Consider the following 27,795-nt stretch of genomic DNA (forward strand, 5'->3'; position numbering starts at 1 on the left):
GGTCATCAGAGAGCCCTATAAATAGAGGTACTCTTCTCATTTCAGGGGAGGATTTTTCTACATTCAAAGAGCCTAGAGAATTCATCAACAAGCAGAAGACTCCCAAGACCCTTAAAGCTGCACTCCTAGAAAACAGAAGACCTTTGAAGACACAAAGACTTTTCCAAGACTTCTACTTCAAGAACGTTTGGTTTTTTTTCTTCTTCAAGTTAAGCACATTCACCCAATTGAGAGAGAATCAGAGGATCAAGTATTAGAGATCGAACCACATCGCATCAAATCAACTTCAACATCAACACCAACTCAAGTTCAATACCACGAAATGCGTTTCTCAGGAAACCTCGTGTGAACAAATTGGCACACCCAGTGGGACATCTCTACCTCTCATCTCTCTCTCAGCATCCAAACAAGGCAAATGGCACCTAAGAAGATGACATCCAAGGCTTCCTCCACAAACGGCTCATACATAGGACCTGTCACTCGCAATCGCTCAAGAGAAGTCATGCAAGAGCAAGAGCAGAGCTCCCTCATCGCTCACAACATCTTGAGGCAAATGATGGAATCCCCACAAGGCAGGATTGCCATTAAGGAAAACCCCCTATTTGACAACTCCATTTCCGCCTCCAGCAAGCCGAAAAAAGATTCACCACCAGATGTGATCTCTATCATGATGGCAGATGTGACGGCAGAAGCGGTCATATCAAAAATAGAAAGGAAGATTAACTTTCTGATGAAAGTTATCGAGGAGAGATACCATGAGATCGCTGCCATGAGAGAACAAATGCAGTCTCGAGAGGCTACTGAATTGAGCCAAGCACCTACAGTCAAAGCAACTGACAAAGGGAAGACCGTCCTGCAAGAAAACCAACGGCAATAGTCAGACTAGATGGCCTCTCTATCGGTCCATCAACTGCAAGACATAATCATGACCTCTATAAGAGCTCAATATGGAGGGCCGGCTCAAACTTCCTTCATGTATTCCAAGTCATACACCCAGAGGATTGACAATCTGAGAATGCCTGCAGGGTATCAACCCCCAAAGTTTCAGCAATTCGTCGGAAAGGGCAACCCAAAGCAACATATCACCCACTTCGTAGAAACATGAGAGAATGCGGGAACAAGGGGAGATCTACTAGTCAAGCAATTCGTCAGAACCCTCAAAGAAAACGCCTTTGACTGGTACACAGACTTAGAGTCTAAGGTGATTAATAGCTGGGAGCAACTTGAAAGAGAATTCTTGAATCGCTTATACAGCACTAGGTGCACCGTCAGCATGATGGAGTTGAAAAATGCCAAACAACGAAAAGGGGAGCCGGTCGTCGACTATATCAACTGATGGAGATCTTTAAGTCTAGATTACAAAGATCGACTCATTGAATTATCTATTGTAGAAATGTGCACGCAGGGTATGCATTGGGAACTCCGCTATATCCTGTAGGGAATAAAGCCCCGTACCTTTGAAGAATTGGCGACCCGCACTCATAACATGGAGCTAAGTATCGCCAACAGGGGAACGAGGGACTTCTTGGCCACGAACCAAAGAAAGACAAGAAAGAGGTGAAAGGCACCAAGAAAATTGTGAAATGTGCCACAATGGAATCAATGGTCGTTAATACGACCCCGTTGAAGTTATCCTCGAAAGGAAAAAAAAAAAGAAGATAGAAAAGAAAGACGAAGGAGGCGAAAGACGTCGCCTAACCTTGAAGGAGCGATAGGAAAAAGTCTACCCGTTCCTCGACTCTGACGTTGCAGATATGCTTGAGCAACTACTAAAGAACCACCTTATCTAGCTACCAGAATGTAAACGACCGGAACAGGCCGACAAAGTGGATGATGCCAACTACTACAAGTATCACAGGGTCGTTAGCCACCCAATCAAAAAAAATTTTGCATTGAAGAAATTGATCCTCAAATTGGTCCGTAAGAGGAGAAAGAGCTAGATCTAGACGAGGTGGTCCAAACGAATCATGTTGCGGTGACAGTAACTCCAAGCGTGGTGGCACCAATCATATATTATGAAGAAAGGGAGAGTTTGGTCTAGTTTGGGACCTTCGAACCTCTGGTAGTGTGGTTTCAGCAAGAGGTCCAAACTACAGATCCTCGAAACGGAGGAGAGTGCATTGACGATGACGATAACGAAGGCTAGATCCTTATGGTGCGTCGTAAGAAGGAAAGACTAAACTCTACCCAAAAAGAACTACGCTCCCGAAGCTACAAGAGAGGGAGCAAGACACAAAAAAGGAAGGGTAGAAAAAAAGCTTGGAGGCCCAAGGTTGTTGACGAGAGAGATGAGGATGTTCCTCGCCCCAGACGACAGATGGCATTAGCAGATTTCCTCTCGAAGAACTTCTGCAATTGGGGTTCAGAGAAGATACCAGAGGTTGCTGCATGTCATGCTGTCAGTATCAGGGAAGAAGAAGACCATTCCAGGCCTATTAAAGTCGACAGGAAAACCAAAGGGTTCGTCACCATTCAACATAGACGATCTGTTTTCACTCCCGCGAGAAACTAAAATGACCCTTATTGAGGCACTGTTAGAATCCAATGCCTCTTATGCATCGACCTCTGCAACACGTGCTTATGCCTCGTGTTGCACTTCCATAGGCTTCTTAGACGAAGATCTGCTACTGGGATCTAAATTACATAATAGGCCTTTGTACGTCTCTGGATACATTAGAGAATAGAGAGTGGGTTGAATCCTCATCGACAATGGATCCGCCATCAATATAATGCCTAAGACAACTATGAAACAGTTGGGTATACTCATGGAAAAGCTATCAAACAGCAAATTATTAATTCAGAGTTTCAATAAAGGTAGCCAAAGAGTGATAGGCATGATACGCTTGGAGCTCCTCATTGGCGATCTGAAGCCCGACGTGCTATTTCATGTGATAGACTCAAAGACCACCTACAAGCTGCTATTGGGATGCCCTTGGATTCATAGGAATGGTGTGATTACATCGACACTACATCAGTGTTTCAAGTTTTACCAAAAAGGGATTAAAAAAATTGAACCAGATTCTAATCTGTTTTCTGAGGTCGAGTCTCACTTCGCAGATGCAAAGTTTTACCTAAAGAGTGAGAATTTCGGTGAGACTATGCCGACAAAGAGAACTTGCTGGCAAAGAGAGCAGGTGGATCCCGGTCGAGGTCGCCAATAGACACAGAGAAAAGGGCAGGTAGCAAGGTATAAGCCTCCAACCCAAAGAAGAGTAGAATATCCCTCGGCATTGAAGAAACACCCATGGTGAAGGGCGAAAAAGCCTTAAGACCTCTAATTCTATGCTATGTCCCTTTGTCGAGACAAAAAAAGGGTGAGTCACCTTTTACAAAATGCTCAAAAGGTTTACAGGTTAGCGACATAGAAATTCTAAAGAGAGTTTTTTCATACTTCTCATGCCGATAACGAATCATGAAGTCCACAAGCCAGAGGCAGAATTGACGGGGTTAAAGCTGCTCGAGAGGCAAACTGAAGATGGATTCGATCCCAAGGCTTACAAGCTGTTGGTGAAGGCGGGCTACGATTTCACAACTCACACTGAGTTCAAGAGTTTGAAGATTTATGAGCAACCCCGACTCTCGCCAACCCAAAAGAAACCTTTTCAAGAAAGACACGCTATAACCACGTCGAGGGCTGGACTCAGATATGAGCCATCAGAGCCAGTCTGCATAATCAGAAAGGCGAAGAGGAAAGTGGCAAACAATAATCATATCAGTGCAGAAGAAGTCGAAGATACAAGAGAAAATGAGGGCAAATATAAAATAGACTCAGCCTTCGACCATATTGGATCGTCTACCACACAGGCCTTGGTATTCGAAAGATTAAACATGATAGAAGCAAAAAGGGGAAGCCCACATACTATTCCCAGAGCTACTCGATGCTCAGTCTTTCGAAGGTTAACTTTGCCGAATGAAGAAAATAAGGAAATCAGCTATCAATCGCCGGTGGTGGTGCGATCGAAAGACTAGGCACAGTTCCAAAGGAGAGCGAAGGAAAACCCCATGCTCCCATTTTTTATCGCTTGAAGCACAGAAGAGATGAAGATCCCCTCGACCAATATGTTCCTAGTAAGACAAAGAGGAAGGGAAAAGCCTGCGCTGACACCCCCGAAATGACTATAAGAAAGAGGGGGCCGATATCCCGAGCGTCCATCTGGCGACGAATCGCCTTAAAAGCATTGAAGGGTCATCAGGTCAGAAGCCACCAGGAGAGGCAAGAAATGATGGAGAAATAGTACCGTCCCCTCACGCATGAAGAGAAAGGCCTTTGTTACTCTAAACAAAAGTGAGGGCTCGCTCAAAGTAAATAGGTGTGACGTCGTTTTCACCATTCCTCAGAATGGAAATTTAGAGCAGGAGGAAGGCGAAACTTCGTGCCACCACATCACCATCACCGAAGAATCCGAAGAGGGTATGGCCGAAGAAGAAGTGGAGGACACTTCGCAAGGTCTAGAGGAAGATGGTCAATCCACGGTGGACGAGCTAAAAGAGGTGAATCTGGGCACTGTAGAAGAACCGCGTCCGACTTTCATCAGTGATCACTGAATACAGGGATGTTTTTGCCTAGTCATACAAAGAGATGCCGAGACTAGATCTAAAAGTAGCAGTCCACCAACTTGCGATCAAACAGGGGTGTCAACCCGTTAAGCAGGCTCAAAGACGCTTTCGGCCAGAACTTATCCCCCAGATTGAGGTCGAGGTCAATAAGCTGATTGAGGTCGGATTCATTCGCGAAGTTAAATATCCAACATGGATAGCCAAAATTGTCTCAGTTAGAAAAAAGAATGGACAGCTTCGTGTTTTCGTAGACTTTCGCGACTTAAATAGTGCATGCCCGAAAGACGATTTTCCATTGCCCATCATAGAGATCATGGTCGGTGTGAATTGGACATGAGGCCTTATCCTTCATGGACGGATCTTCTTAGTATAACCAGATATGAATGGCCTTCGCAAACGAGGAAATAACGGCATTTCGAACCCCAAAAGGGATATATTGTTACAAGGTAATGCCTTTCGGGTTGAAGAATGTCGGCGCTACTTATCAAAGTGCCATGCAGAAGGTGTTTGACGATATGTTGCACAAACACGTGGAGTGCTATGTGGATGACCTTGTGGTTAAGACCAAGTGACGACAAGACCATTTGAAAGATTTAAGAACCGTGTTCGATCGCCTGAGAAAGTACCAGTTAAAGATAAACCCCCTTAAATGCGCGTTCGGTGTAACTTCAGGAAAGTTTCTGGGCTTCGTTGTGAGACATCGAGGAATAAAGATAGACCAATCCAAGATCGATGCCATCCAAATGATGCCAAGGCCAAGGAATCTACATGACTTGAGAAGTTTGCAGGGACGTCTGGCCTACATCTGGAGATTTATTTCTAACCTGGCAGGGCGATGTCAACCCTTTCAAAGACTGATGAGAAAGGGAGAGAAAATCGAATGTGGTGAGGCTTGCCAGAATGCTTTAGATAGCATAAAGAGGTACCTAATCAGCCCTCCTGTCTTAGGAGCCCCAGTAGCGAGCAAGCCGTTGATGCTGTACAATGCAGCGCAAAAGCGATCACTGGGGGCACTATTGGCACAAGAAAGAGAAAAGGGAAAAGAGCGCGCTCTCTATTACTTGAGTAGGACCCTGAATGAAGCCAAGAGCAATTATTCCCTTATAGAGAATATGTGCCTTGCACTCTTCTTCGTCATAGATAAATCGAGGCACTAACTACAGCCTTTCACAGTCCACTTAATTGCGAAAGGCGATCCATCAAGTACGTCCTGTCTAGGCCAATCATCTTGGGACGTTTAGCCAAGTGGGCAATCATGCTTCAACAGTACGACATTCTTTATATACCGCAAAGGGCAGTTAAAGGGTAGACATTGGCTGACTTCTTGGCAGATCACCCAGTTCCCTCGGATTGGGAGTTAAGTAAAGACTTGCCCGATGACGAAGTTCTCTTCATAGAAACCTCAGGGCTGTGGGTCATGTTCTTTGACGGTGAGGCACGAAAAAGGGGTGCGGGGGAAGGTATCGTCCTCATTTCGCCAGAAAAGCACTTGCTGCCTTATAGCTTCGCACTTTCCGAGTTATGCTCAAACAACGTCGTTGAGTACCAATCCTTGATAATTGATCTCCAAATGGCCTTAGAGATTGGAGTAACTTGTATAGAAATCTTCGGTGACTCAAAGTTGATAATCAATCAACTCTTATGCAAATACGAGGGGAAGCATGACGACTTGAAACCCTACTTCACTTACGCTCGCCAGTTGATGGAGAAGTTCGAAAGCATGGCGTTGGAACATGTCCCGAGAACGAAAAACAAGAAAGCAGATGCCATGGCAAACCTAGCCACTGCCTTAACGAACCTGGATAATGTGCCCCTTAATATATTGCTTTGGCGAAGATGGGTTTTACCTCTGGTTGGGACTACATATGGGGAAACGAATGTTATATCAGTCAACCTAACCGACGAGGAAGACTTGCGATAGCCCATCATAGATTACCTTGAGCATAGAAAGCTCCTGGATGACCCCCGCCATAAAATCGAGGTTCGCAGGAGGGCCGCACATTTCATTTACTACAAAGGGGTCCTATATTGTCGATCCCTTGAAGGAATTTTCCTTCGATGCCTCAGTAAAGAAGAGTCAGCGAAGGCTTTGGAGGAAGCACACTCAAGCGTATGCGACACGTATCAAGCTGGACCAAAGCTACAATTCCAGTTGAAAAGAATGGGTTACAATTAGCCGGGAATGATCCAGGACTCAATGGATTATGCAAAGAAATATGAAGCCTGTCAATATCATGCGAATTTCATTCATCAACCGCTCGAGCCTCTACATCCACCATAGACTCGTGGCCTTTTGAAGCATGGGGGCTTGATCTGGTCGGCACTATAACACCTAAGTCGTCAGCATGGCACTCCTACATCCTTGCAGCCACTGACTACTTACCAAGTTGAGTTAAGGCTGTCGCGCTAAGGGAAGCTAAGAAAGAAAACGTGGTTGATTTTATCCGCACTCATATCATTTATCGATATGGTGTTCCCTATCGGATCGTGACAATTATCCAACAGTTTGATGGACAGGTTGTGTGAAAATTTAAATTCAAGTAGTACAAGTCGTCCATGTATAACGCCGCCGCAAATGGGTTGGCTGAGGAATTTAACAAGACATTGTGCAACCTGTTGAAGAAAATTGTTCCCAAGTCGAAGAGAGATTGGCAGGAGAAGATTGGTGAAGCATTGTGGGTTTATTGCACCATTCACCGTACCCCTACAGGAGTCACCCCGTACTCCCTCGTTTATGGGGTAGAAGATGCCCTTCCTTTGGAAAGAGAAATTTCATCACTAAGAATGGCGGTGCAAGAAGAGCTGACTACAGAGGACAACGTCAAATTGCGGCTCCAAGAGTTGGAAGCATTGGATGAAAAATGATTAGAAGCTCCACAAGCGTTGGAATGTTACCAGGCGCGAATGTCTAAATTCTTTGATAAGCATGTAAAGCCTCGATCCTTTCAAGTCGGTGATCTAGTGCTCGCTGTAAGGAGACCAATTATCACGATGAGACATACGGGGAATAAGTTTGCACCTAAATGGGATGGGCCCTACATCGTCAAAGAAGTCTACACAAAAGAGCGTACAAGATAGTTGATCAAGTTGGGCTAAGAATTGGCCCAATCAACGACAAGTTTCTCAAAAAGTTTTACGCTTAACAAATGTAACTTTGTACAAACTACGTTTTAACTTTATTCATTATAAAGGGTACGTAGGCAGCTTAAAAGAATTTAAGTTCCGTCACATGATAAAAAATATATATATGTGCATGTACATGAGTCCAATGAGAGATAAGAAAATAGAAGAAAAAAAATTTAAAGGAAGAAACTACAAAAAAAAAAAAACTTTCATATAAGAGACTTCAGTGCTACAATAGTTGACTCCGGTAGTTTAAAACAAAACTCCAAGGCCACTTCCTACTGAGGAACGCCTAGTCCAATAGGACAAACAACGTCAAGTTAGGGTACCCAGTTGTAGCTCCCCAGCCCCTGCTGCATGGCTTTTAACACATGACGTAGGGCATCCAAAGCTTTGATGTCCTTGTCAGAAAGGATTGGGATGGTCTCGAGCTCGTTTATCACCCCTCGCATCTTCGAGGCCTCAAGCTTATGCCGAGTCAAAAGGCCTTTGCTCTTGGAAATTAGCCTCGATATTTTGGCCCGTTCGACCCTGATGGCCTCCAACTTGGCGAACAATTTCTCTTCTTCTTGTAAGGCCCGAGAGTCGCGTTCAAGGAATGCCTCTTGTTTAGCAAAAGCAGTACTCTCATCGTACAGTATCTTCTCCAGATCAGACTTGGCCTCCTCCAAACGTTGCTTCTTACTTGTCTGAGTTAATTGAGAGGAATAGGATAACTGGAACTGATTATATTTGTCCACGTTTCAGTAATACTCATCTACAAGTTTTCTAAGAGAAGGGAGGTTGGAACTACAAATGTCAGAAATGGCTTGAAATATCTTATGTGTTTCTTTCACCAAACTAAGAACCTTCTCGAAAGGAGTACGCATGATCTTCTTGTGCATAGTCTCCCACATGGTCGAGGCTGCATGGCGTCAGACGTCAGAAACCACAGTGGCAGCACAGAATTCAAAAATCTCGAGAACAGTCGGAGGTGGTGCCTTATTTGCTCGCCTCGGGAGCCCATTGTCCATTGGAATTGCCAAGGCCCTCGACACTTCTTCGGGTTGGAGAACCCTTCCTGCCATAGGCGCCAAGGGGCAACTACTTTCCTTGGCTACTAAATCTGACATTTCAATGTTCCCGACAACCACCACCTCATTGGCACGAGGGATGTCTCTGGGGATAGCACGCACTTGACAGGACTTAGGCACGGGATCCACTGGCAGCGCTTCAGGGGTACAAACTCCCTTAACAATTGAGTCAACGAAAAAAGGGCCCATTAAAGATTCTTTGCTTTGTGATGCTTCAAGTCCTTGGAAAGAGAGGTTCAGAGGCGACTACAAAAAAGGGGGAGACTGAATGTAAACCGTACAAAAAATAATAATAATAAAAAATAATAATAATAATAATAAAAAGACGTACCAGTGATTTCAGAGCGTTAGAAGCCATCGAATCATTCTGAGCCTGCTAAAAAAAATTGGTATTCGATGCCCTGTGTTTTTTAGAGCATCGCTTCCAATATGTGTCACCGGTACTACTTCGACTGTCCTCCTCAATCGGTTTGGAGCATCTTTTTGTGCGATTGTTGCCGCCCCTTTAGTCAGGCGAAGCTGCTTCCCTCCATGGTTGGTTCCTTTACCTTTGGGTAGTCTTGGTGGCGTTGGGGGAGGGATAGCATTGGTCACTAATAGATGACGATTCTCTTCGAAGTAGTTCCCATGCTTCATTAACCATCAATCCTTGAATCACGGGGTAACATGGGTGTGCGGAACCAATGTACTGGCCGGCAGGAATACCTGAGACAAGGGCTTGCATCTTATACTCACTCTTCAATAATATAAAATATTTTTCGGCGTAAGGGTGGGAGGTATTCCCCCTATATCATTCAGAATATCCTGATGGAAGCCAAATTGTCGACCGAAGCGAAAGGGACTATACGACTCTATAATTCAGACATCCTCACACTGGGAGGATAAGTAACCTGATCGCATGCTGGAAAAATAACTAGACTTCGGGAGAGGTAGGTCTTGTGCCGCTTCTATTGTGAATGCTTGCATGCCACTAAATACTTGCGCCGCTATGATCAATTCCCGCGCCTCGTACTCGTCGAAGTAAATCGAGTCACCTTCACCAGAAAAATGGGCCATCTTGGGACCTCCAACATCTGCAGGAACGGGATAATGGGTATCGAAGTAATAGGCCAGCCAACCATGGACATAATGGATGGGGAAGTGAATGTCCATACGCCCAATGAGGTTTGAAGCCTCTGTTATCAACCCTAGGCCATGATAGATGTTGGCCAGGACTGGAACAGCGAGACTATAAACAGTTCCATGAGCCATCAAACAAGCCATTCTAAAGACCCCGGAGCGAAGATAACCTTCCTTTTGGGAAATACAAAAAGACATAACCAACAGGATAGAAAAACGGCTAGATAGGTCTTGTCCTTCAACCCGTCTCCTACCTCTAGCTTAGCGAATAGCATGTTCTCCCTGCTCGACCAATCTTGTAATGCGATCTGCGTACCGTCAGGATTTTGCGTGGACCGAGACCGGGAGGCTTTCTTTTGCTTCCATGTAACGGGCTTGTGATATTTGCGAGCCCAGGAACCAAAATGAGATCCATAAGCTGATAAACACTAAGGAATCATGTTTCGTGGGAGTCAAGCAATTTTCTCTCTGCGAGCACACTATCAAAAAATATGCCCGAAAAAGGTGTTCGCACGTTTTCGGCAAGTAATTCTCTTTGTCACAGTGACCAGTTAGTTCTTTGAGGGAGGGAATCACTTCTTTTAAAAGCGTTCTTTGATCAGAAGGCCCCTAAAACACCAGAGGTCCCATAAGGAAATTGATGCTTCGCCGGCCATAGTATGAAGAATGTTGGTTGAAGGGCACCAGGCTTCACAGAAAGCTCAAACTATGTCACCATTGTGATCATATGTGTACAGGGAGGAAATCACTACGTCAAGAAAATTAATGTCACGAAGGAATCGCTCGTTTCGACTTACTACAACCTCAAGCCACTCCCAGTAACAGTCAATGAAGCCGAATTCTCCAGTGACTTTTGTCACAACGCTCCAGTAGACCTGACCCTCAATTATGCGATGTCCGAGAGTTCGAACTCGATCTGGGTTAGGATTTTCCTCATGAATAGAAGATCACAGGATCCATGCACGCTCTCCTTGGATCATGGGTACTTCCGTCAATAATTTGGAAAGGATCATGTTGTCATTTAAAGTTGGCCAGCGATCAGTGAAATGATCGGCTAACGATTTTGCCATAGGAAGGTTAAGTCCTTCCTTCATGGGCTGACTCCGATTTTTAAGAATCACGAGGTGCCTCTCATCAGATGAGACGTGCTCGGCAAAGTAAACCATTGTTCTGCAAAAAAAAAAAAAAAAAAAAAAAAAAAAAGGTCACAGAGGAATGAGCTTCAACCATAGGGTTCAAAAAAAAAAAATTCAAATTATTCCTAGGGTGATTAGGATGCTCCCATGACAATCAGGATATATGAACAGTGCTATTAGGTAGACCTTATCGGGATCCTCCCTAGGGTGAAAGCACGAGAGAGCTGTAAACCTTGTAGGGCCCATTCCATGATAATTAGGATATGCGTACGGTGTTACAAGGTAGACCTTATCGGGATCTTCCCTAGGGTGAAAGCATGAGAGAGTTGTAAGCTATGCAGGGCCCCTCCCATGATGATCATGATATGCGAACGGTAGTACAAGGTAGACCTTATCAGGATCCTCCCTAAGGTGAAAGCATGGGAGAGTTATAAGCCTTGCAGGGCTCCTCCGATGAGGATCAGGATATGCATACGGTGCTAAAAGGTAGACCTTATCAGGATCTTCTCAATAGCGAAAGCATGAGAGAGTTGTAAGCTATGCAGGGCCCCTCCCATGATGATCATGATATGCGAACGGTGCTACAAGGTAGACCTTATCGGGATCCTCCCAAGAATGAAAGCATGGAAGAGTTATAAGCCTAGCAAGGCCCCTCCCATGACGATCAGGATATGCGAACGGTACTACAAGGTAGACCTTATCAGGATCCTCCCTAGGGTGAAAGCATGAGAAAGTTGTAAGCCTTGCAGGGCCCATCCCATAACGATCAGGATATGCAAACGGTGCTATAGGGTAGATCTTATCGGGATCCTCCCTAGGTTGAAAGCATGGGGCAGTTGTAAACCTTGCAGAACCCCTCCCATGATGATCAGGATATTCGAATGGTGCTACAAGGTAGACCTTATCATGATCCTCCCTAGGGTGAAAGCATGGGAGAGTTGTAAGACTTGCAGGACCCCACCCATGACGATGATGATATGTGAATGGTGCTACAAGATATACCTTCTCGAGATCCTCCTTAGGATGAAAGCATGGGATAGTTTTAAGCCTTGCAGGGCCCCTCCCATGACGATCAGTATACGCAAACGGTGCTACAGGGTAGACCTTATCGGGATCTTCCCTTGGGTGAAAGCATGGGAGAGTTGTAAGCCTTGCATGACCCCTCCCATGATGACAAGGATATGCGAACGGTGCTACAACGTAGACCTTATCGGGATCCTCCCTAGGGTGAAAGCATGGAAGAGTTGTAAGCCTTGCAGGGCCCCTCCCATGACAATCAGGATATGCGAACGATGCTACAAGGTAGACCTTATCGGGATCCTCCCTAGGGTGAAAGTATGGGCGAGTTATATGCCTTGTAGGGCCCCTCCTATGACGATTAGGATATGCGAATGCTAGTACATGGTAGACCTTATAGGAATCCTCTATAGGGTGAAAGCATGGGAGAGTTTTAAGCCTTGCAAGGCCCCTACCATGACGATCAGGATATGCGAACAGTGCTACAAGGTATACCTTATCGGGATCCTCTCTAGGGTGAAAGCATGAGAGAGTTGTAGGACTTGTAGGGCCCCTCCCATGACGATCAGGATATGCGAATGGTGCTACAAGGTAGACCTTATTGGGATCTTACCTAGGGTGAAAGCATGGGGGAGTTGTAAGCCTTGCAGGGCCCCTCCCATGATGATCAAGATATACGAACGGTGCTACAAGGTAGACTTTATGGGGATCCTCCCTAGGGTTAAAGCATGGGAGAGTTGTAAGCCTTGCAGGCCCCTCCCATGACGATTCGAATATGCATACGGTGCTACAAGGTAGACCCTACCGGGATCCTCCCTTGGGTGAAAGCAAGAGAGAGTTGTAGGCCTTGTAGGGACCCTCCATCGATGATCAGGATATGCAAACGGTGCTACAAGGTAGACCTTATCGGGATCTTCCCTAGAGTGAGAGCATGGGAGATTTGTAAGCCTTGCAAGGTCCCTCCTATGAAGATCAGGATATACGAACGGTGCTACACGGTAGACCTTATCGGGATCCTCACTAGGGTGAAAGCATGAGAGAGTTGTAAGCCTTGCAGGGCCCATTCCATGATGATCAGGATATGCAGACGGTGCTATAAGGTAGACCTTACCGGGATCCTCCTTAGTGTGAAAGCATGCGAGAGTTGTAAACCTTGCGGAGCCCCTCCTATGATGATCAAGATATGCGTACGGTGCTACAAAGTAGACCTTACCGGGATCCTCTCTAGGGTGAAAGCATGAGAGAGTTGTAAACCTTGCAGGGCCCCTCCCATGACGATCAGGATATGCGAACGATGCTACAAGGTAGGCCTTATCGAGATCCTCCCTAGGGTGAAAGCATGGGAGAATTATAAGCCTTGTAGGGCCCCTCCAATGACGATCAGGATATGCGAACAGTGCTAGAAGGTAGACCTTATTGGGATCTCCCTAAGGTGAAAGCATGGGAGAGTTGTAAGCCTTGCAAGGCCCCTCCCATGACGATCAGGATATGCGAACGGTTCTACAAGGTAGATCTTATCGGGATCCTCCTTTGGGTGAAAACATGAGAGAGTTGTAAGCCTTGCAAGGCCGCTCCCATGATGATCAGGATATGGGAATGGTGCTACAAGGTAGACCTGATCAGGATCCTACCTAGGGTGAAAGCATGAGGGTGTTGTAAGCCTTGTAGGGCGCCTCCCATGATGATCAAGATATACGAACAGTACTACAAGGTAGACCTTATGGCGATCCTCCCTAGGGTTAAAGCATGAAAGAGTTGTAAGCCATGCAAGGCCCCTCCCATGACGATCAGGATATGCGTATGGTGCTACAAGGTAGACCTTATCGAGATCCTCCCTACGGTAAAAGCATGAAAGAGTTGTAAGCCTTACTGGGACCCTCTCTGGACGATCAGGATATGGGAACGGTGCTACAAGGTAGACCTTATCGGGATCCTCCTTAGGGTGAAAGCATGGGAGATTTGTAAGCCTTGCAAGGCCCCTCCCATGACGATCAGGATATGCGAACGGTGCTACAAGGTAGACCTTATCGAGATCCTCCCTAGGGTAAAAGCATGGAAGAGTTGTAAGCCTTGCAGGGCCCATCCTATGAGGATTAGAAATGTAAACGGTGCTATAAAGTAGACCTTATCGGGATCCTCTCTAGGGTGAAAGCATGCAAGAGTTGTAAACCTTGCGGAGCCCCTCCCTTGATAATCAGGATATGCGTACAGTGCTACAAGGTAGACCTTATCGGGATCCTCCTTAGGGTGAAATCATGGAACAGTTGTAAGCCTTGCAAGGCCCCTCCCATGACGATCAGGATATATGAACGATGCTACAAGGTAGACCTTATCGGGATCCTCCCTGGGGTGAAAGCATGGGAGAGTTGTAAGCCTTGTAAAGGCCCTCCCATGACGATCAAGATATGCGAACAGTGCTAGAAGGTAGTGCTTATGGGGATCTCCCTAGGGTGAAAGCATGACAGAGTTGTAAGACTTGCAGGGCTCCTCCCAATACGATCAGGATATGCGAACGGTGCTACAAGGTATACCTTATTGGGATCCTCCCTAGGGTGAAAGCATGAGAGATTTATAAGCCTTGCAGGGCCCCTCCTATAACGATCAGGATATGCGAACGGTGCTACAGAGGTAGACCTTATCGGGATCCTACCTATGGTGAAAGCATATGGGAGTTTTAAGCCTTATAGGGCCCCTCCCATAATGATCAGGATATACAAACGGTTCTACAAGTTTGACCTTATAGGGATCCTCCCTAGGGTTAAAGCATGGGAGAGTTGTAAGGCTTGCAGGGCCCCTCCCATGACAATCAGGATATGCGTACGGTGCTACAAGATAGACCTTATCGGGATCCTCCCTAGGGTGAAAGCATGGGAAAGTTGTTAGCCTTGCAGGGTTCTTCCCATGACGATCAGGATATGCGAACAGTGCTACAAGGTAGACCTTATCGGGATCCTCCCTAGGGTGAAAGCATGGGAGAGTTGTAAGCCTTATAGGACATCTCCCATGACGATCATGATATGTGAATGGTGTTATAAGGTAGACCTTATCGAGATATGGGAATCCTCCCATGACGATCAGGATATGCGAACGGTGCTATATTGTAGACCTTATGGGGATCCTCCCTAGTGTGAAAGCATGAGAGAGTTTTAAGCCTTGCAGGGCCCCTCCCATGACGATCAGGATATGCGAACAGTGCTACAAGGTTTACCTTATCGGGATCCTCCCTAGGGTCAAAGTATGGGAGAGTTGTATGCCTTGTAGGGCCCCTCCCATGACGATCAGGATATGCTAACGGTTCTACTAGGTAGACCTTATCGGGATCCTCACTAGGGTGAAATCATGGGAGAGTTGTAAGCCTTGCATGGCCGCTCCCATGATGATCAAGATATGAAAATGGTGCTACAAGGTAGACCTTACCAGGATCCTCCCTAGGGTGAAAGCATGGGAGACTTGTAAGCCTTGCAGAGCCCCTTCCATGACGATCATGATATGTGAATAGTGCTACAAGGTAGACCTTATCGGAATCCTACCTAGGGTGAAAGCATGGGAGAGTTGTAAGCCTTGCAGGGCCCCTCCCATGATGATCAGGATATGCGAACGGTGCTACAAGATAAACCTTATGGGAATTCCCCCTAAGGTTAAAACATGGAAGAGTTGTAAGCCTTGCAGGGTCCCTCCCATGCGAATATGCGAATGGTGCTACAATGCAGACCTTATCGGACTCTTCCCTAGAGTGAAAGCATGGTAGAGTTGTAAGCCTTGTAGGACCCCTCTCATGACGATCAGGATGCCCAAACGGCACTGCAAGATAGTTAGTGATTGAATGAGGGGGTTATAAGCCTTTGTGGATCCCCCTTGACGATTAGGAAGCACGAATAGGCATGCAGTAGATAGACCATACCAAGGTCATCCTTATGTGCGCAAAATTCGATCACGCGGCTGGATATTTCTACAACAAAAAAAAATAGAGAAAGAAAAAGAATTGTTGTTACAAAACTGCCTAGGAAGAAAACGCTGGAAGAAAAGAGGAAAAATAGAAAGGAAAGATTAGAAGATGAGGGAATGAAGATAATGGAGAGATTTGGGGTCTAAAGGTTCCCTACGTTTCATAACAAATTAGGAAATCTAAATCAAATAAAAGATTTGTTTTAAAATATTAGATTTTTTTATCAGATTTCCTAATTTGATTCTATCCTAATTTAAAATTAAATTAAACAAATTTTCTATTTAATTTAATGTTATTAGACTTTGTTCTCAAATTTATCTTCAATTAAGATTTGGACATATTCCAAATTTTATTCAAAGTCAGATTTAAATTGTGGATAAAATCATAAATTAAAATCTGACAATACTCCAAATTTTATTCAAAATCAAAATTGTTCAATATTGAGATTAAATTGTAAATAAAATCTCAAATTAAAATTTGGGCATATTCCAAATTTTATCCCAAATCTAAATTATGAGACTTTTATCCTCAACCAAATTATTAAGGATAAAATCTCAAATTAAAATTTGGACATATTCAAAATTTTATCCCCAATCTAAATTATGAGACTTTTATCCTCAAGCTAAATTATTAAGGATAAAATCTCAAATTAAAATTTGGGCATATTCCAAATTTTATACCACCTAAATCACTAAATCATACTTTTATCCTTAAGTCAAATTAAAATTTGGGCATATTCCAAATTTTATCCCAAATCTAGATCACTAAATCACCCGACTTTTATCTCAAACCAAATTATTAAGAATAAAATTTCAAATTAAAATTTGGGCATATTCCAAATTTTATATCAAATTCATCTAAATTTAGTTCAGTTAAAATTTGGCCATATTCCAAAATTTATTCCAAATTCAAGTTATTTGAGTTTTTATTTTCAATCAAAATCAATTGTGGATAAGGAAAAAATCTCAATTGATCTTTTATTGAAATTTAGGCATATCCCAAATTTTATCTTAAATCCAAATCAAATTAAATTGGGACAAAAAAAAAAAATTTGTTCGTAAACTTGGCCATATCTCAAATTTGATCCCAAACTCAAATTAAACTTATATACTAAACTCATAGTTTGACTGACACATCAATTGAGATCAAATTCAAGAACATATATATTTGGATTTTGATTCCAACTTTATATTCTTTTTTCGATATTCATCACCCATATATGTGCATAAATCTCGGAAGGGGCATTTGTTGAATTAGAAATTTTGGACCAATCACAAGTAGCACGTCATTTATTAAATTAGTGACAAAATTTTAAATCATTAAATTTGGGTCAAATTAGAAATTGACATATGTCCCAAATTGAAGTTGAAGATAAATTTCGGTGACATCATGTAGTTTTATTATGACCGTTCGAATAGATTAATTTGGGCCAATTTAATATTATTATTTGGGTCAAAGTCCAAGCCCAACAATAGGTTGAATTTGACCCAATGTTAAATTAGGCCTAAATCACCCATGGGCTAACCAGGGCCAAGCCCATGAAGCCCATCTGAGAACCTATAAATAGAGACACTCTTCTCATTGAGTCCAGAGAATTCATCAACAAGGAGAAGACTCCCAAAACTCACTCGTAGAAGACAAAAGACCCTTGAAGATACAAAGACTCTTCCAAGACTTCTACTTCAAGAACGTTCGGTTTTTTTTTTCTTCTTCAAGCACATTCACCCAATTGAGAGAGAATCAGATGATCAAGTATTAGATATCGAACCACATCGCATCAAATCAATTTCAACATCAACACCAACTCAAGTTCAACACCACGAAACGCGTTTCTCGAGAAACCTCGTGTGAACAGTAACTATAAAAATAGATTATTTGGAGTTCACAAATCTGCACCAGATATCCCAGACACCCAAACATATGAACTCAACTCTACACCCCAAACACATATATATGAACTCAGACCAAATAACTCTGCACACTAAATGCAGATATATGGACTTCATAGACATATAAACTTTAGACATTTTATCTCAACTCAGCGCCCCAAACAACCCCTAAACCTTTTCATATCTATTCTCTCATGAAATTTTGATTGATTCAAATTTTTATAACAATGATTTTTCTTAAAGTTTTATCCAATAGTTCAAACTAGAAAACGAATTAGCTGCAATGTAAATCATAGAAAATTCTTATATAATTATATTATAATAAATTATATATTAAATATCAATAGCTAACAAAATCACACCAATATTGTATTTATTTACAAAATACTGAAATTAGTATTTTCTAATTTCAAATTAAAATTTATCGAATACTATTTTACTTTATTTCATAGTTGCTTTATCTATATATATATATATATATATATATATATATATATATAAAAGAATACAACTTCTAGAAATTATTTTAAAAATTACAATAATCCTAACCTAAGTTTAAATCAATTTTTATCTAAAACTTGGATAATTTCACTAATGATACAAATGTTAAAAAATTTTGTAAAACTAGTTCTAATTCATGATTATTCTAAAAGAACTATACAAAATAGTCAAGATATAGGATCTAAATATGGATGAAAAACCATAATTATATATGATATTAGAATTACCTAAACTTAGATCAAAACTTGCAAATGAGTTTGTGGTTTTCCTCAACTATGCAACCAAGGGAATAGGAGGCCGAAAGCATAGTATTTTGGGGACCATAACTTTATATTTATAAGTTGATCCTAAAATTTCTATAATTCTATAGAAGCAATAGACTTGCTTCTACTCGGCAAATCAGCAAATCACACTTCTATGTTGGCTTTTTAACTCTTAATCTCAAATTAATTAGTTTTAATAAATTCATTAATTAATATTTTGATGATAAAATACCTACTTTTATTTATCAATAATTTAAGTGTTTTGAAGTGTACATCATGTAGAGCTTGGAACAATGGTTTCAACGCAATTTGGAACACTCAAATTGAGCTTAAATGAAAAAGTGATAGTCAAAACGAACTTAACGGAAAAATTTCGAGCTGATACGTGAAATAATTTTTCTTATCACAGTAGAACATTTGGAAGGTGTCAATTGAAGCAATGGAGGAGTGATATTTGGTGGACTTTTGATTTTTGGATTGATTTTAGAAAGGAAATGAATTTAAAAAGAAAATGAAGTTTGTGCTGATACGTGAAATAATTATTTTATTTTATGTTTGTGCTTAACGCTAGTTTTGAACCCATGTTGTACATTTTTTTTTTGTTAGGTTTTAAAAGTTATATATTATTATATTTTTAGATATATACTATTATATTATTTTTTTTGCTTATTCCTAACAGCTAGTTGAGTTTAAATCTCTACCATTCAATTTTCTTTTACCAATATCCAATGACCCAAATTGAATGTGATTCGTATGAATCTTTTGTCTTCTCCAAATTTTTGACAACAATTACATATTTTTACAATACTCAAAATCACTATTTTATTCTCTCCAAACTCTTAATTTTTTCCTTTTCATCTTATTCTTGAGAGATTTATGTATTGTGAGGATTTATTTGTTGAGTACATAAATTTGTAAAGCTACTATTTAAGAGAATTTTTCTCATCTTGTTCTTCATTTCAAAATCCATTGTAAATTGTTACTCTTGAACCCATAACAAGAGTGTTGCAACGGTTTAATCCTCAACCATAGAAAGGATCGAGTTTGTTCGTCCAGAAAAGAAACGTTGTAGCGGTTCGACTTTAAGTCGTGGAAAGAGTCAAGTTTGTCGTGATATACCCAAGAGGAGCTTGGAAAGTGGATGTAGGTCGATTGTGCCGAACCACTATAAAATTCTCGGTATCAATTTCTCTATCCTTCTTCTATTTAATTTTGCAATTAATTTGTTAACATATTTCATTCCATAAAATTAATTGCTATAGTTTGTTCTTGAATTTGTTTATGTCAATCGCTTGATTATTTTGGGTTGATATTTTATCCTTGAAATTCTTATTTAAATTAATTGCTAGCAAAAAAGTTTATTGATTTATTTAATTGGGTCGATATTTTTTTAAAAAGTTTCATTAGTTTAAATAAACCATATTCACCCTCTTTACGGTTGTCATACTGATCATACAATCTATATGCAAAGTTATGAGCTCATAATTTAAACCACACAATATACTCATTACATAGCCCAAATGTACGTAATTGTTATTTAATTTGTTACTCACATATGAGTTAATTATTAAATTAAGCATAAAAAGCCTTAAATATAGGAGTTTTTTTTTTTTTAAATATTGTGATTAGGAAAATATAGTGGTTCTGAAACTATTTAAAATATATGGTTGTTTTGGAGTTTCTGAGGGGGGGATATTGTGTAAAATATTTTGTTGAGGGTTCAACCCTCGACTTGTCAAAAATTAAAGAAGAGGTCGATGGTTTGACCTTCGACCTAAAAGAAATTAAATAAGACGAAAAAATTGAAGAAATAGTCGAGGGTTCAACCCTCGACCTTTTGAAAATCAAAGAAGAGGTCGAGGATTTGACCCTCGACTTAAAAGAAATTAAAGAAGACGACAAAATTCAAAGAAGAGGTCGAGAGTTCAACCCTTGACCTAAATAGACGACAAAATTTAAACAAAAGGTTGAGGGTTCATGAATATTTTATTTAGTTTCTTTTCCACGTACACCACATTAATCGCACCCAATCGCTTAGTAAGCTATGTGATCGTTTAGTAATTATACACGATCGCACATAATCGCTTAGTAAATTATCCACGATCGTTTAGAAATTATACACGATCGCACACAATCATTTAGTAAATTACTATGTGATTGTTTAGTAATTATATACGATTGCATACAATCGTTTAGTAAATTACTATGCGATTGTTTAGTAATTATACACGATCGTTTAATGCATCATTTGGGAATATTTTATTTAGTAAATTACTATGCGATTGTTTAGTAAATTATACACGATCGCACAAAATCGCTTAGTAAATTATCCACGATCGTTTAGTATAATATACGATCGTTTAATGCGTCATTCGGGAATATTTTATTTAGTAAATTACATGCGATCGTTTAGTAAATTATACACGTTCACACATAGTCACTTAGTAAATTATCCACGATCGTTTAGTAATTATACATGATCACATACAACGTTTAGTAAATTACTATGCGATCGTTTCGTAATTATACAAGATCGTTTAATGCGTCAATCGGGAATATTTTGTTTAGTAAATTACTATGCGATCGTTTAGTAAATTATATACGATCGCACACAATCGCTTAGTAAATTATCCACTATCATTTAGTAATTATACACGATCGCACACAATCATTTAATAAATTACTATGCGATCATTTAGTAATTATACACGATCGTTTAATGCGTCATTCGAAAATATTTTATTTAGTAAATTACTATGCGATCGTTTAATAAATTATACACAATCGCTTAGTAAATTATCCACGGTCGTTTAGTAATTATACACGATCGCACACAATCGTTTAGTAAATTACTATGCGATCGTTTAGTCATTATACATAATCGTTTAATGTGTCATTCGGGAATATTTTATTTAGTAAATTATTATGTGATTGTTTAGTAAGTTATACACGATCACATACAGTCGCTTAGTAAATTATACATGATCGCACACAATCGTTTAGTAAATTACTATGTGATCATTTAGTAATTATACACGATAGTTTAATGCATCATTCGGGAATATTTTATTTAGTAAATTACTATGCGTTCGTTTAGTAAATTATACAGGATCGCACACAATCGCTTAGTAAATTATCCACGATCGTTTAGTAATTATACACGATCTCACATAATCGTTTAGTAAATTATTATGCGATTGTTTAGTAATTATACACGATCGCACACAATCGTTTAGTAAATTACTATGCGATCCTTTACTAATTATACATGATCGTTTAATGCATCATTCAGGAATATTTTATTTAGTAAATTACTATGTGATCGTTTAGTAAATTATACACGATCGCACACAATCGCTTAGTAAATTATCCACGATCGTTTAGTAATTATACAAGATCGCACACAATCGTTTAGTAAATTACTATGCGATCATTTAGTAATTATACACGATCGTTTAATGTGTCATTCGGGAATATTTTATTTAGTAAATTACTATGTGATCGTTTAGTAAATTATACATGATTGCACACAATCGCTTAGTAAATTATCCATGATCGCTTAGTAATTTATACACGATCGCTTAGTAAATTATACATGATCGCTTAGTAATTTATACACGATGGCTTAGTAATCTTTACACGATCGCTTAGTAGTTTATACACAATCGTTCACTTATCAATGATTTGTTTATCCAATTGTAGATCAATGGTGTTACTTCACATCTTTGTACGATTTGGTGGGGATTGGGATGAGTCTAGAAGAAATTATGTTGGTGGTCATATGAAAGGTGTAAAAGTAAAAAATGATATAATAGTCATCTAAATTTATCTACACGATCGCTTAGTTATTTATATTCTGTACAACACTAATTGTATTGTACAATATGTAATTTTAGCACAAATTTATCTAAACAACCGCTTAGTTATTTATTTGCTTAGTTAAATATACAACACCAATTGTATTCTACAAATTTGGCACAAATTTATCTAAATGAAAACTAAACGATCGCATAACAGTTAGGTAAACGATCGCTTAGTATTATCTAAACGATCGTTTAACAAAACCTAAGCGATCGCTTAGTATTACAAATTAGTACACGATCGCATAATGGATATCTAAACGATTGCTAACAGTTAGCTAAATGATCACTTAGTATTAGCTAAACAATCGCTTTGTATTATCTAAACGATCGCTTATTATTAGCCAAACGATCGCATAATGGATATCGAAACGATCGCGGAACAGTTAGCTAAACGATCGCATAGTATTCTCTAAACGATCGCTTAGTATTATCTAAACGATCACTTAGTATTATAAATTAATACAGGATCGCGTAATGGATATCAAAACGATCGCGGAACAGTTAGCTAAACGATCGCATAGTATTCTCTAAACAATCGCTTAGTATTATCGAAAAGATCGCTTATTATTAGCCAAATGATCGCATAATAGATATTGAAACGATCGCGAAACAGTTAGCTAAACGATCACTTAGTATTCTCTAAGGGATCGCTTAGTATTAGCCCCGTACGCCGCATTTTAAAAAAATGAATCTGAATCTCTGCAGTGTGGCAGAGTGAGTTGAACCCTCGACCTCTTTTAAAATGAATCTAAATCTCTGCAGCGTGTCAGCATCTCATCCCGTCTCATCCATTTAATTTTCCCAACGCCGAACGTCCGTAGGTCGAGTTTTCAAAACTCAACCTTTAACCTTATAACCCCCTCCTCTCCTTTCATTTTCTCACATTTTCTCAGTGCCTTCATTCTCTCATTCTCAGTGCCTTTAGCCTACGTTCTCTCGTTCTGCCTTCTTAATTAAAAATCTTACAAATTTTCTTCTGCCTTCTTCATTTCTTCATCAGCAAATCTTCTTCTTATCCCACATTCGTCCATTAAATTGTGAGGTTTGTACCTTTAATATACAAAATTTCATCTTTTTTAAATAACTATAAATTTTGTTTCTATTCTCATACTATTATATATTTTTTTATGGTTTTTGTTGTTGTTTGGGAAACAAAGAACAAAAAGGTAACGTTAACAAAAAAAAAAAAAAAAATCATATATTATCATAATATTTTGTTTTTTTCATAGTTTTTGTTGTAAATCCATATTCAAATAATATTTTATTTTTTCATAGTTTTTGTTGCCGGATAACAGAGAAAAAAAAGACCATTGTCACTTTGGGGGAAAAAAGTAAAACCACTATTAAATTTGTGAGTTTACTATTTATTTATTACTAGTTCTTTTATATTTAGTAGATCTATCATGTTAATTTTTAAGTAGTTGTTGAATTCAATAATATTTACATATTGATGTTAGTAGTTTTTTTCTCTATTACTGTTAATCTTAGTAGTTGTTATTAGTGTTAATCTTATTTATATTATGTCATACCAACATGTTAATCTTATTTATATTTTATTTGTTTTTGTTTGTATTTAAGTATAGTTTATTGTTAGTTTAATACAAAATTATTGTTATTTTTTGTTTAAATTTCTTATGATATTTGAAAAGTTTAATTTGTTCTTATGTGTAAAAATGGTTATAAAAAGTTTAATTTATTGTTATGTTTAAAAAGTTGATGTTCATAAATCTTAAAAAATTGATGTTTATAATTTTAAAAGTTTAACATTTTTAGTTAATACAAAATTATTGTGATTTTTTTAATATACTTCTTATAATATTTTATTTTATTTTTTTGTTTATAATAAATTTGAAAAAATAGTTTTAAAAAGTTTATCTCATTGTAATATTTAAAAAGTTGATGTTTATTTTTTTTTTTTTATCAAAATTATTGTGATTTTTATTATAGTTTATTTTTGTTTAAGTTTGATAATTAGTAGAACAATTAGTAATGTATTGTTTGCCTTTTTTTTTTTTTAAGAAAATGGTGGATAAATACTTGGGATTTATGTTGTTTACAAATGGTAATATGATTAATGGTATTGATGGAATTAACTATGACCAACCACCAAGTGAGGGTTTTAGCATAAATTTGAACAATAGAATTATATTTGAACAATTCATTGAAATGGTTGTGATGTCACTTAGTGTAGATATGGAAACAAATCAGTTAGAAATAATATATAGACATTCTAACCTAGAACCATCAGGATCAATAAGGTTTATGTCATTCCCTATTCCGAATGCCAAGCTATGAACTTGATGTTCTCAATCGCGATGCAACTACCGAATTTAGTGCATTTGTATGTAAATGTTAATAGGATAGGGTTGGATATAAAATTGAATGCACCATTTAGTCAGTTTGAAGATCCAATTGAATATATTGATCCTGATCCGGAGTCAGTTGCATCGTTATGTGATAATGAAGATATGACGGCTAACAACCAGTATAGAGATTTCAGAACTGAAACGGACGATGAATTGGAAGAGTTGGATTTCGATGGTCATAAACATGAGTTATCTTCAGATACATTCAACGATTTGGATATGAATGTACTGGATAGCATTAAAGAACATGACTCAATTGTAGTCCCTGTGGACGTTGACAATACTCAGTTGTATAAATGGATGATTTGTCAAGACAAAGAAATGCTACAACACACATTCAAATTTTTTTTATTAAATGTTACGCACCATTGAGGTTGTGGAATCGACACTAACGATTTGGACAATTCGGTGTAAAAAGTGGGAGAAAGGTTGCAAGTGGAGACTTCGTGCAATAAAGAAAAAATCGCATAGCTTGTTCGAGATCACTAAGTACGATGAGTAGCATACATGTTTTTATTTAGAACTGAGTCAAAGTCATGTGCAATTGGATTCATCAATGATTGCACTATAGTTCTGTGAGGCCATAACAAAAAAACCAATTTGAATATCATGTTTCTTACCATAGGGTATGGGAGGGCAAAAGATAAGTATTGGCTAAAGTGTTCGGTGATTGGGATGAGTCTTACAAATTGTTACCCAGGTGGTTGTATATGGTTAAGCAGACCAATCCCGGAACACGTGTAGAGTGGAGAGTGAAAGAAACGCTTACTGAAGGCCATGTTATCCTAACTTCTATATTTTAGGAATTTGGTCCTTGTATAGAAGCTAATAAATGTCCACACTTGTATGACAAATATCGAGGAAAATTGTTGATTGCTACATCAGTTGACTCGAACGGGCATCTTCTTCCACTTGCATTTGTCATTGCTGATGAAGAGTCCACAGACTCATGGGGATGGTTCCTGAAACAATAAAAATTATAACACATGAAGAGGTATGTTTAATTTCATATCAACATGCTGAACAATCCAGCAAATGGTTGGACAGGACCAAAATGTCACCATCGTTTCTGTTTACAACATATGTCGGAAACTTTAATAAAAAGTACAAATTTAATACATTGAAAAATTATATTTATCGTGTCGGGTGTCAGTTTCAAATTCAAAAGTTCAATAAAGCAATTGAATGTATCAAAGGAATAAATCGGAGCTGACTGAGTTTTTTTGACAATATTAGTTTAGAGCAATGGACTCAAACACATGATGGAGGGTTCAGATATGGGTGGATGACGACAAATCTATGCATAAATAGCATCCTCAAAGGAGCTCGAATGTTGCCTATATATGCTCTTGCTCAAATAACATTCTTCAAGTGCGTGAATTATTTCGAGAAAAGAAGAGAAGAAATAAGGGATGCATTGGAGCATCAAGACAAATACACCCGGTAATATTATTATTATTATTAACAATTTGTTTCAAGCATATTTTATAATACTAAGTGGAGTAAAAATTCAAGTACGCACACGAGAAAATAAATAAATCGACTGCAAGATCTAGTAAACATGAAGTACAATCATACGATCGGTATGAAGGTGTGTTTCATGTGAAGAGCGGACGTCATAGTCTTAATGCTAAATGAGGAAATGTTCAAATATTGAAGCTACACAAGTCCGAATGGTACTGTTCATGTAACAAGTGGCAAACATTCGACATTTCATGCTCGCATTTTATGGAAGTTTGCTCACATTTTAACATGAATTACGAAGACTTTATTGAGGACTACTATAAATTGTCAACGTATGTTGAATGTTACTCTCCTCAATTTCAACCTGTACCACATGAAGATCACGCACCCTAATATGTTTGTCTTACATCCTGATCCATCGTTGTTGAGAAAATCTAGTAGACCAAAAAGTTCACGTTATCATAGCGAGATGGATTGGACAGAACCAGTCACTCGACAACGATGTAGATTTTGTAATCAGTTGGGCATAATCAAAGGAAGATTAAGTTATACATTATTCTTCTAATTGAGAAATAAATATTTTTTTTCTAGATCATGGCTTTAAACCCAGGACCTGTTGATCCTGGTGTTTTGTACGATCAGTCCATTCATCGATCATCTGTTGTATGGCGAGATCATACTATTGGAGAAATATCTCGCAGGCGTTGAGAGTCAGTTCTCCAGCGCACTATCCCACTCCACCCTCGAATACTACCGCTACTCTGCATATCTGGATTCTATGGGATTTCCAGATTGGGATTTATTTAGTTGGACTGACATCTGATCATAACATTGGTCGAGAGATGGAGGCCTGAGACGCATACGTTTCATACATCTGTTGGAGAATGCACTATCACTCTACAAGACATAGAAGTGTTGTTGAGGATACGTGTTGGCGGTGAGCTGGTCACCAGAGTGATGTACGATGACTGGTCACAAGTTTGTCAACTGTACCTCAGTATGACCCCACCTGCCGACAAAATTAAAGGATCAAGGTTAAGTTTGATATAGTTTGGAACAAAATTCCGTGAGCTCGCAGATGATGCAGACGAGGAAACCATCATAAGATATGCGCGACCATATATACTACAAATGATGGATGGAAGTCTGTTTTCCGACAAATCAAGTCATTTTGTTTACTTGATGTTCCTGCCACTATTACATAACCTCTTTGATGCGAGGTGGTATTCGTGAAGTGGAGCATGTTTGGCATGGTTGTATAGACAACTATGCAAAACAACAAGACTAGAGGCTCGTGACATAGTTGGGCTCTTATACTTTTGCAACTATGGGCTTGGGAGCGATTTCCAACAATGGCTCCACGGCTACAACATGTTAATGACGCTCAGTTAGCTAGACGAGCCTACGGTTCTCGGTATGTTATTTTAATTCAATTTAATTTTTATATCATTGATCTAGTTAATTTAGAATCTAAATTA

General features: G+C 39.4%; 1 protein-coding gene across 1 annotated transcript; it reads left to right on the forward strand.

Annotated features, from left to right (window-relative positions):
• The first annotated feature begins 7,113 nt into the window (after positions 1 to 7,113).
• On the forward strand, positions 7,114 to 7,422 carry LOC150035654 (uncharacterized). Its single transcript, XM_090314386.1, has one exon. It carries the CDS (start codon positions 7,114 to 7,116, stop codon positions 7,420 to 7,422), a length of 309 nt encoding a protein of 102 aa, XP_090170512.1.
• Positions 7,423 to 27,795: the final 20,373 nt, after the last annotated feature.

Source organism: Benincasa hispida, chromosome 6, assembly GCF_027475165.1.
Source record: "Benincasa hispida cultivar pf3 chromosome 6, pf3_genome.v1.1, whole genome shotgun sequence".
NCBI lineage: Eukaryota > Viridiplantae > Streptophyta > Magnoliopsida > Cucurbitales > Cucurbitaceae > Benincasa > Benincasa hispida.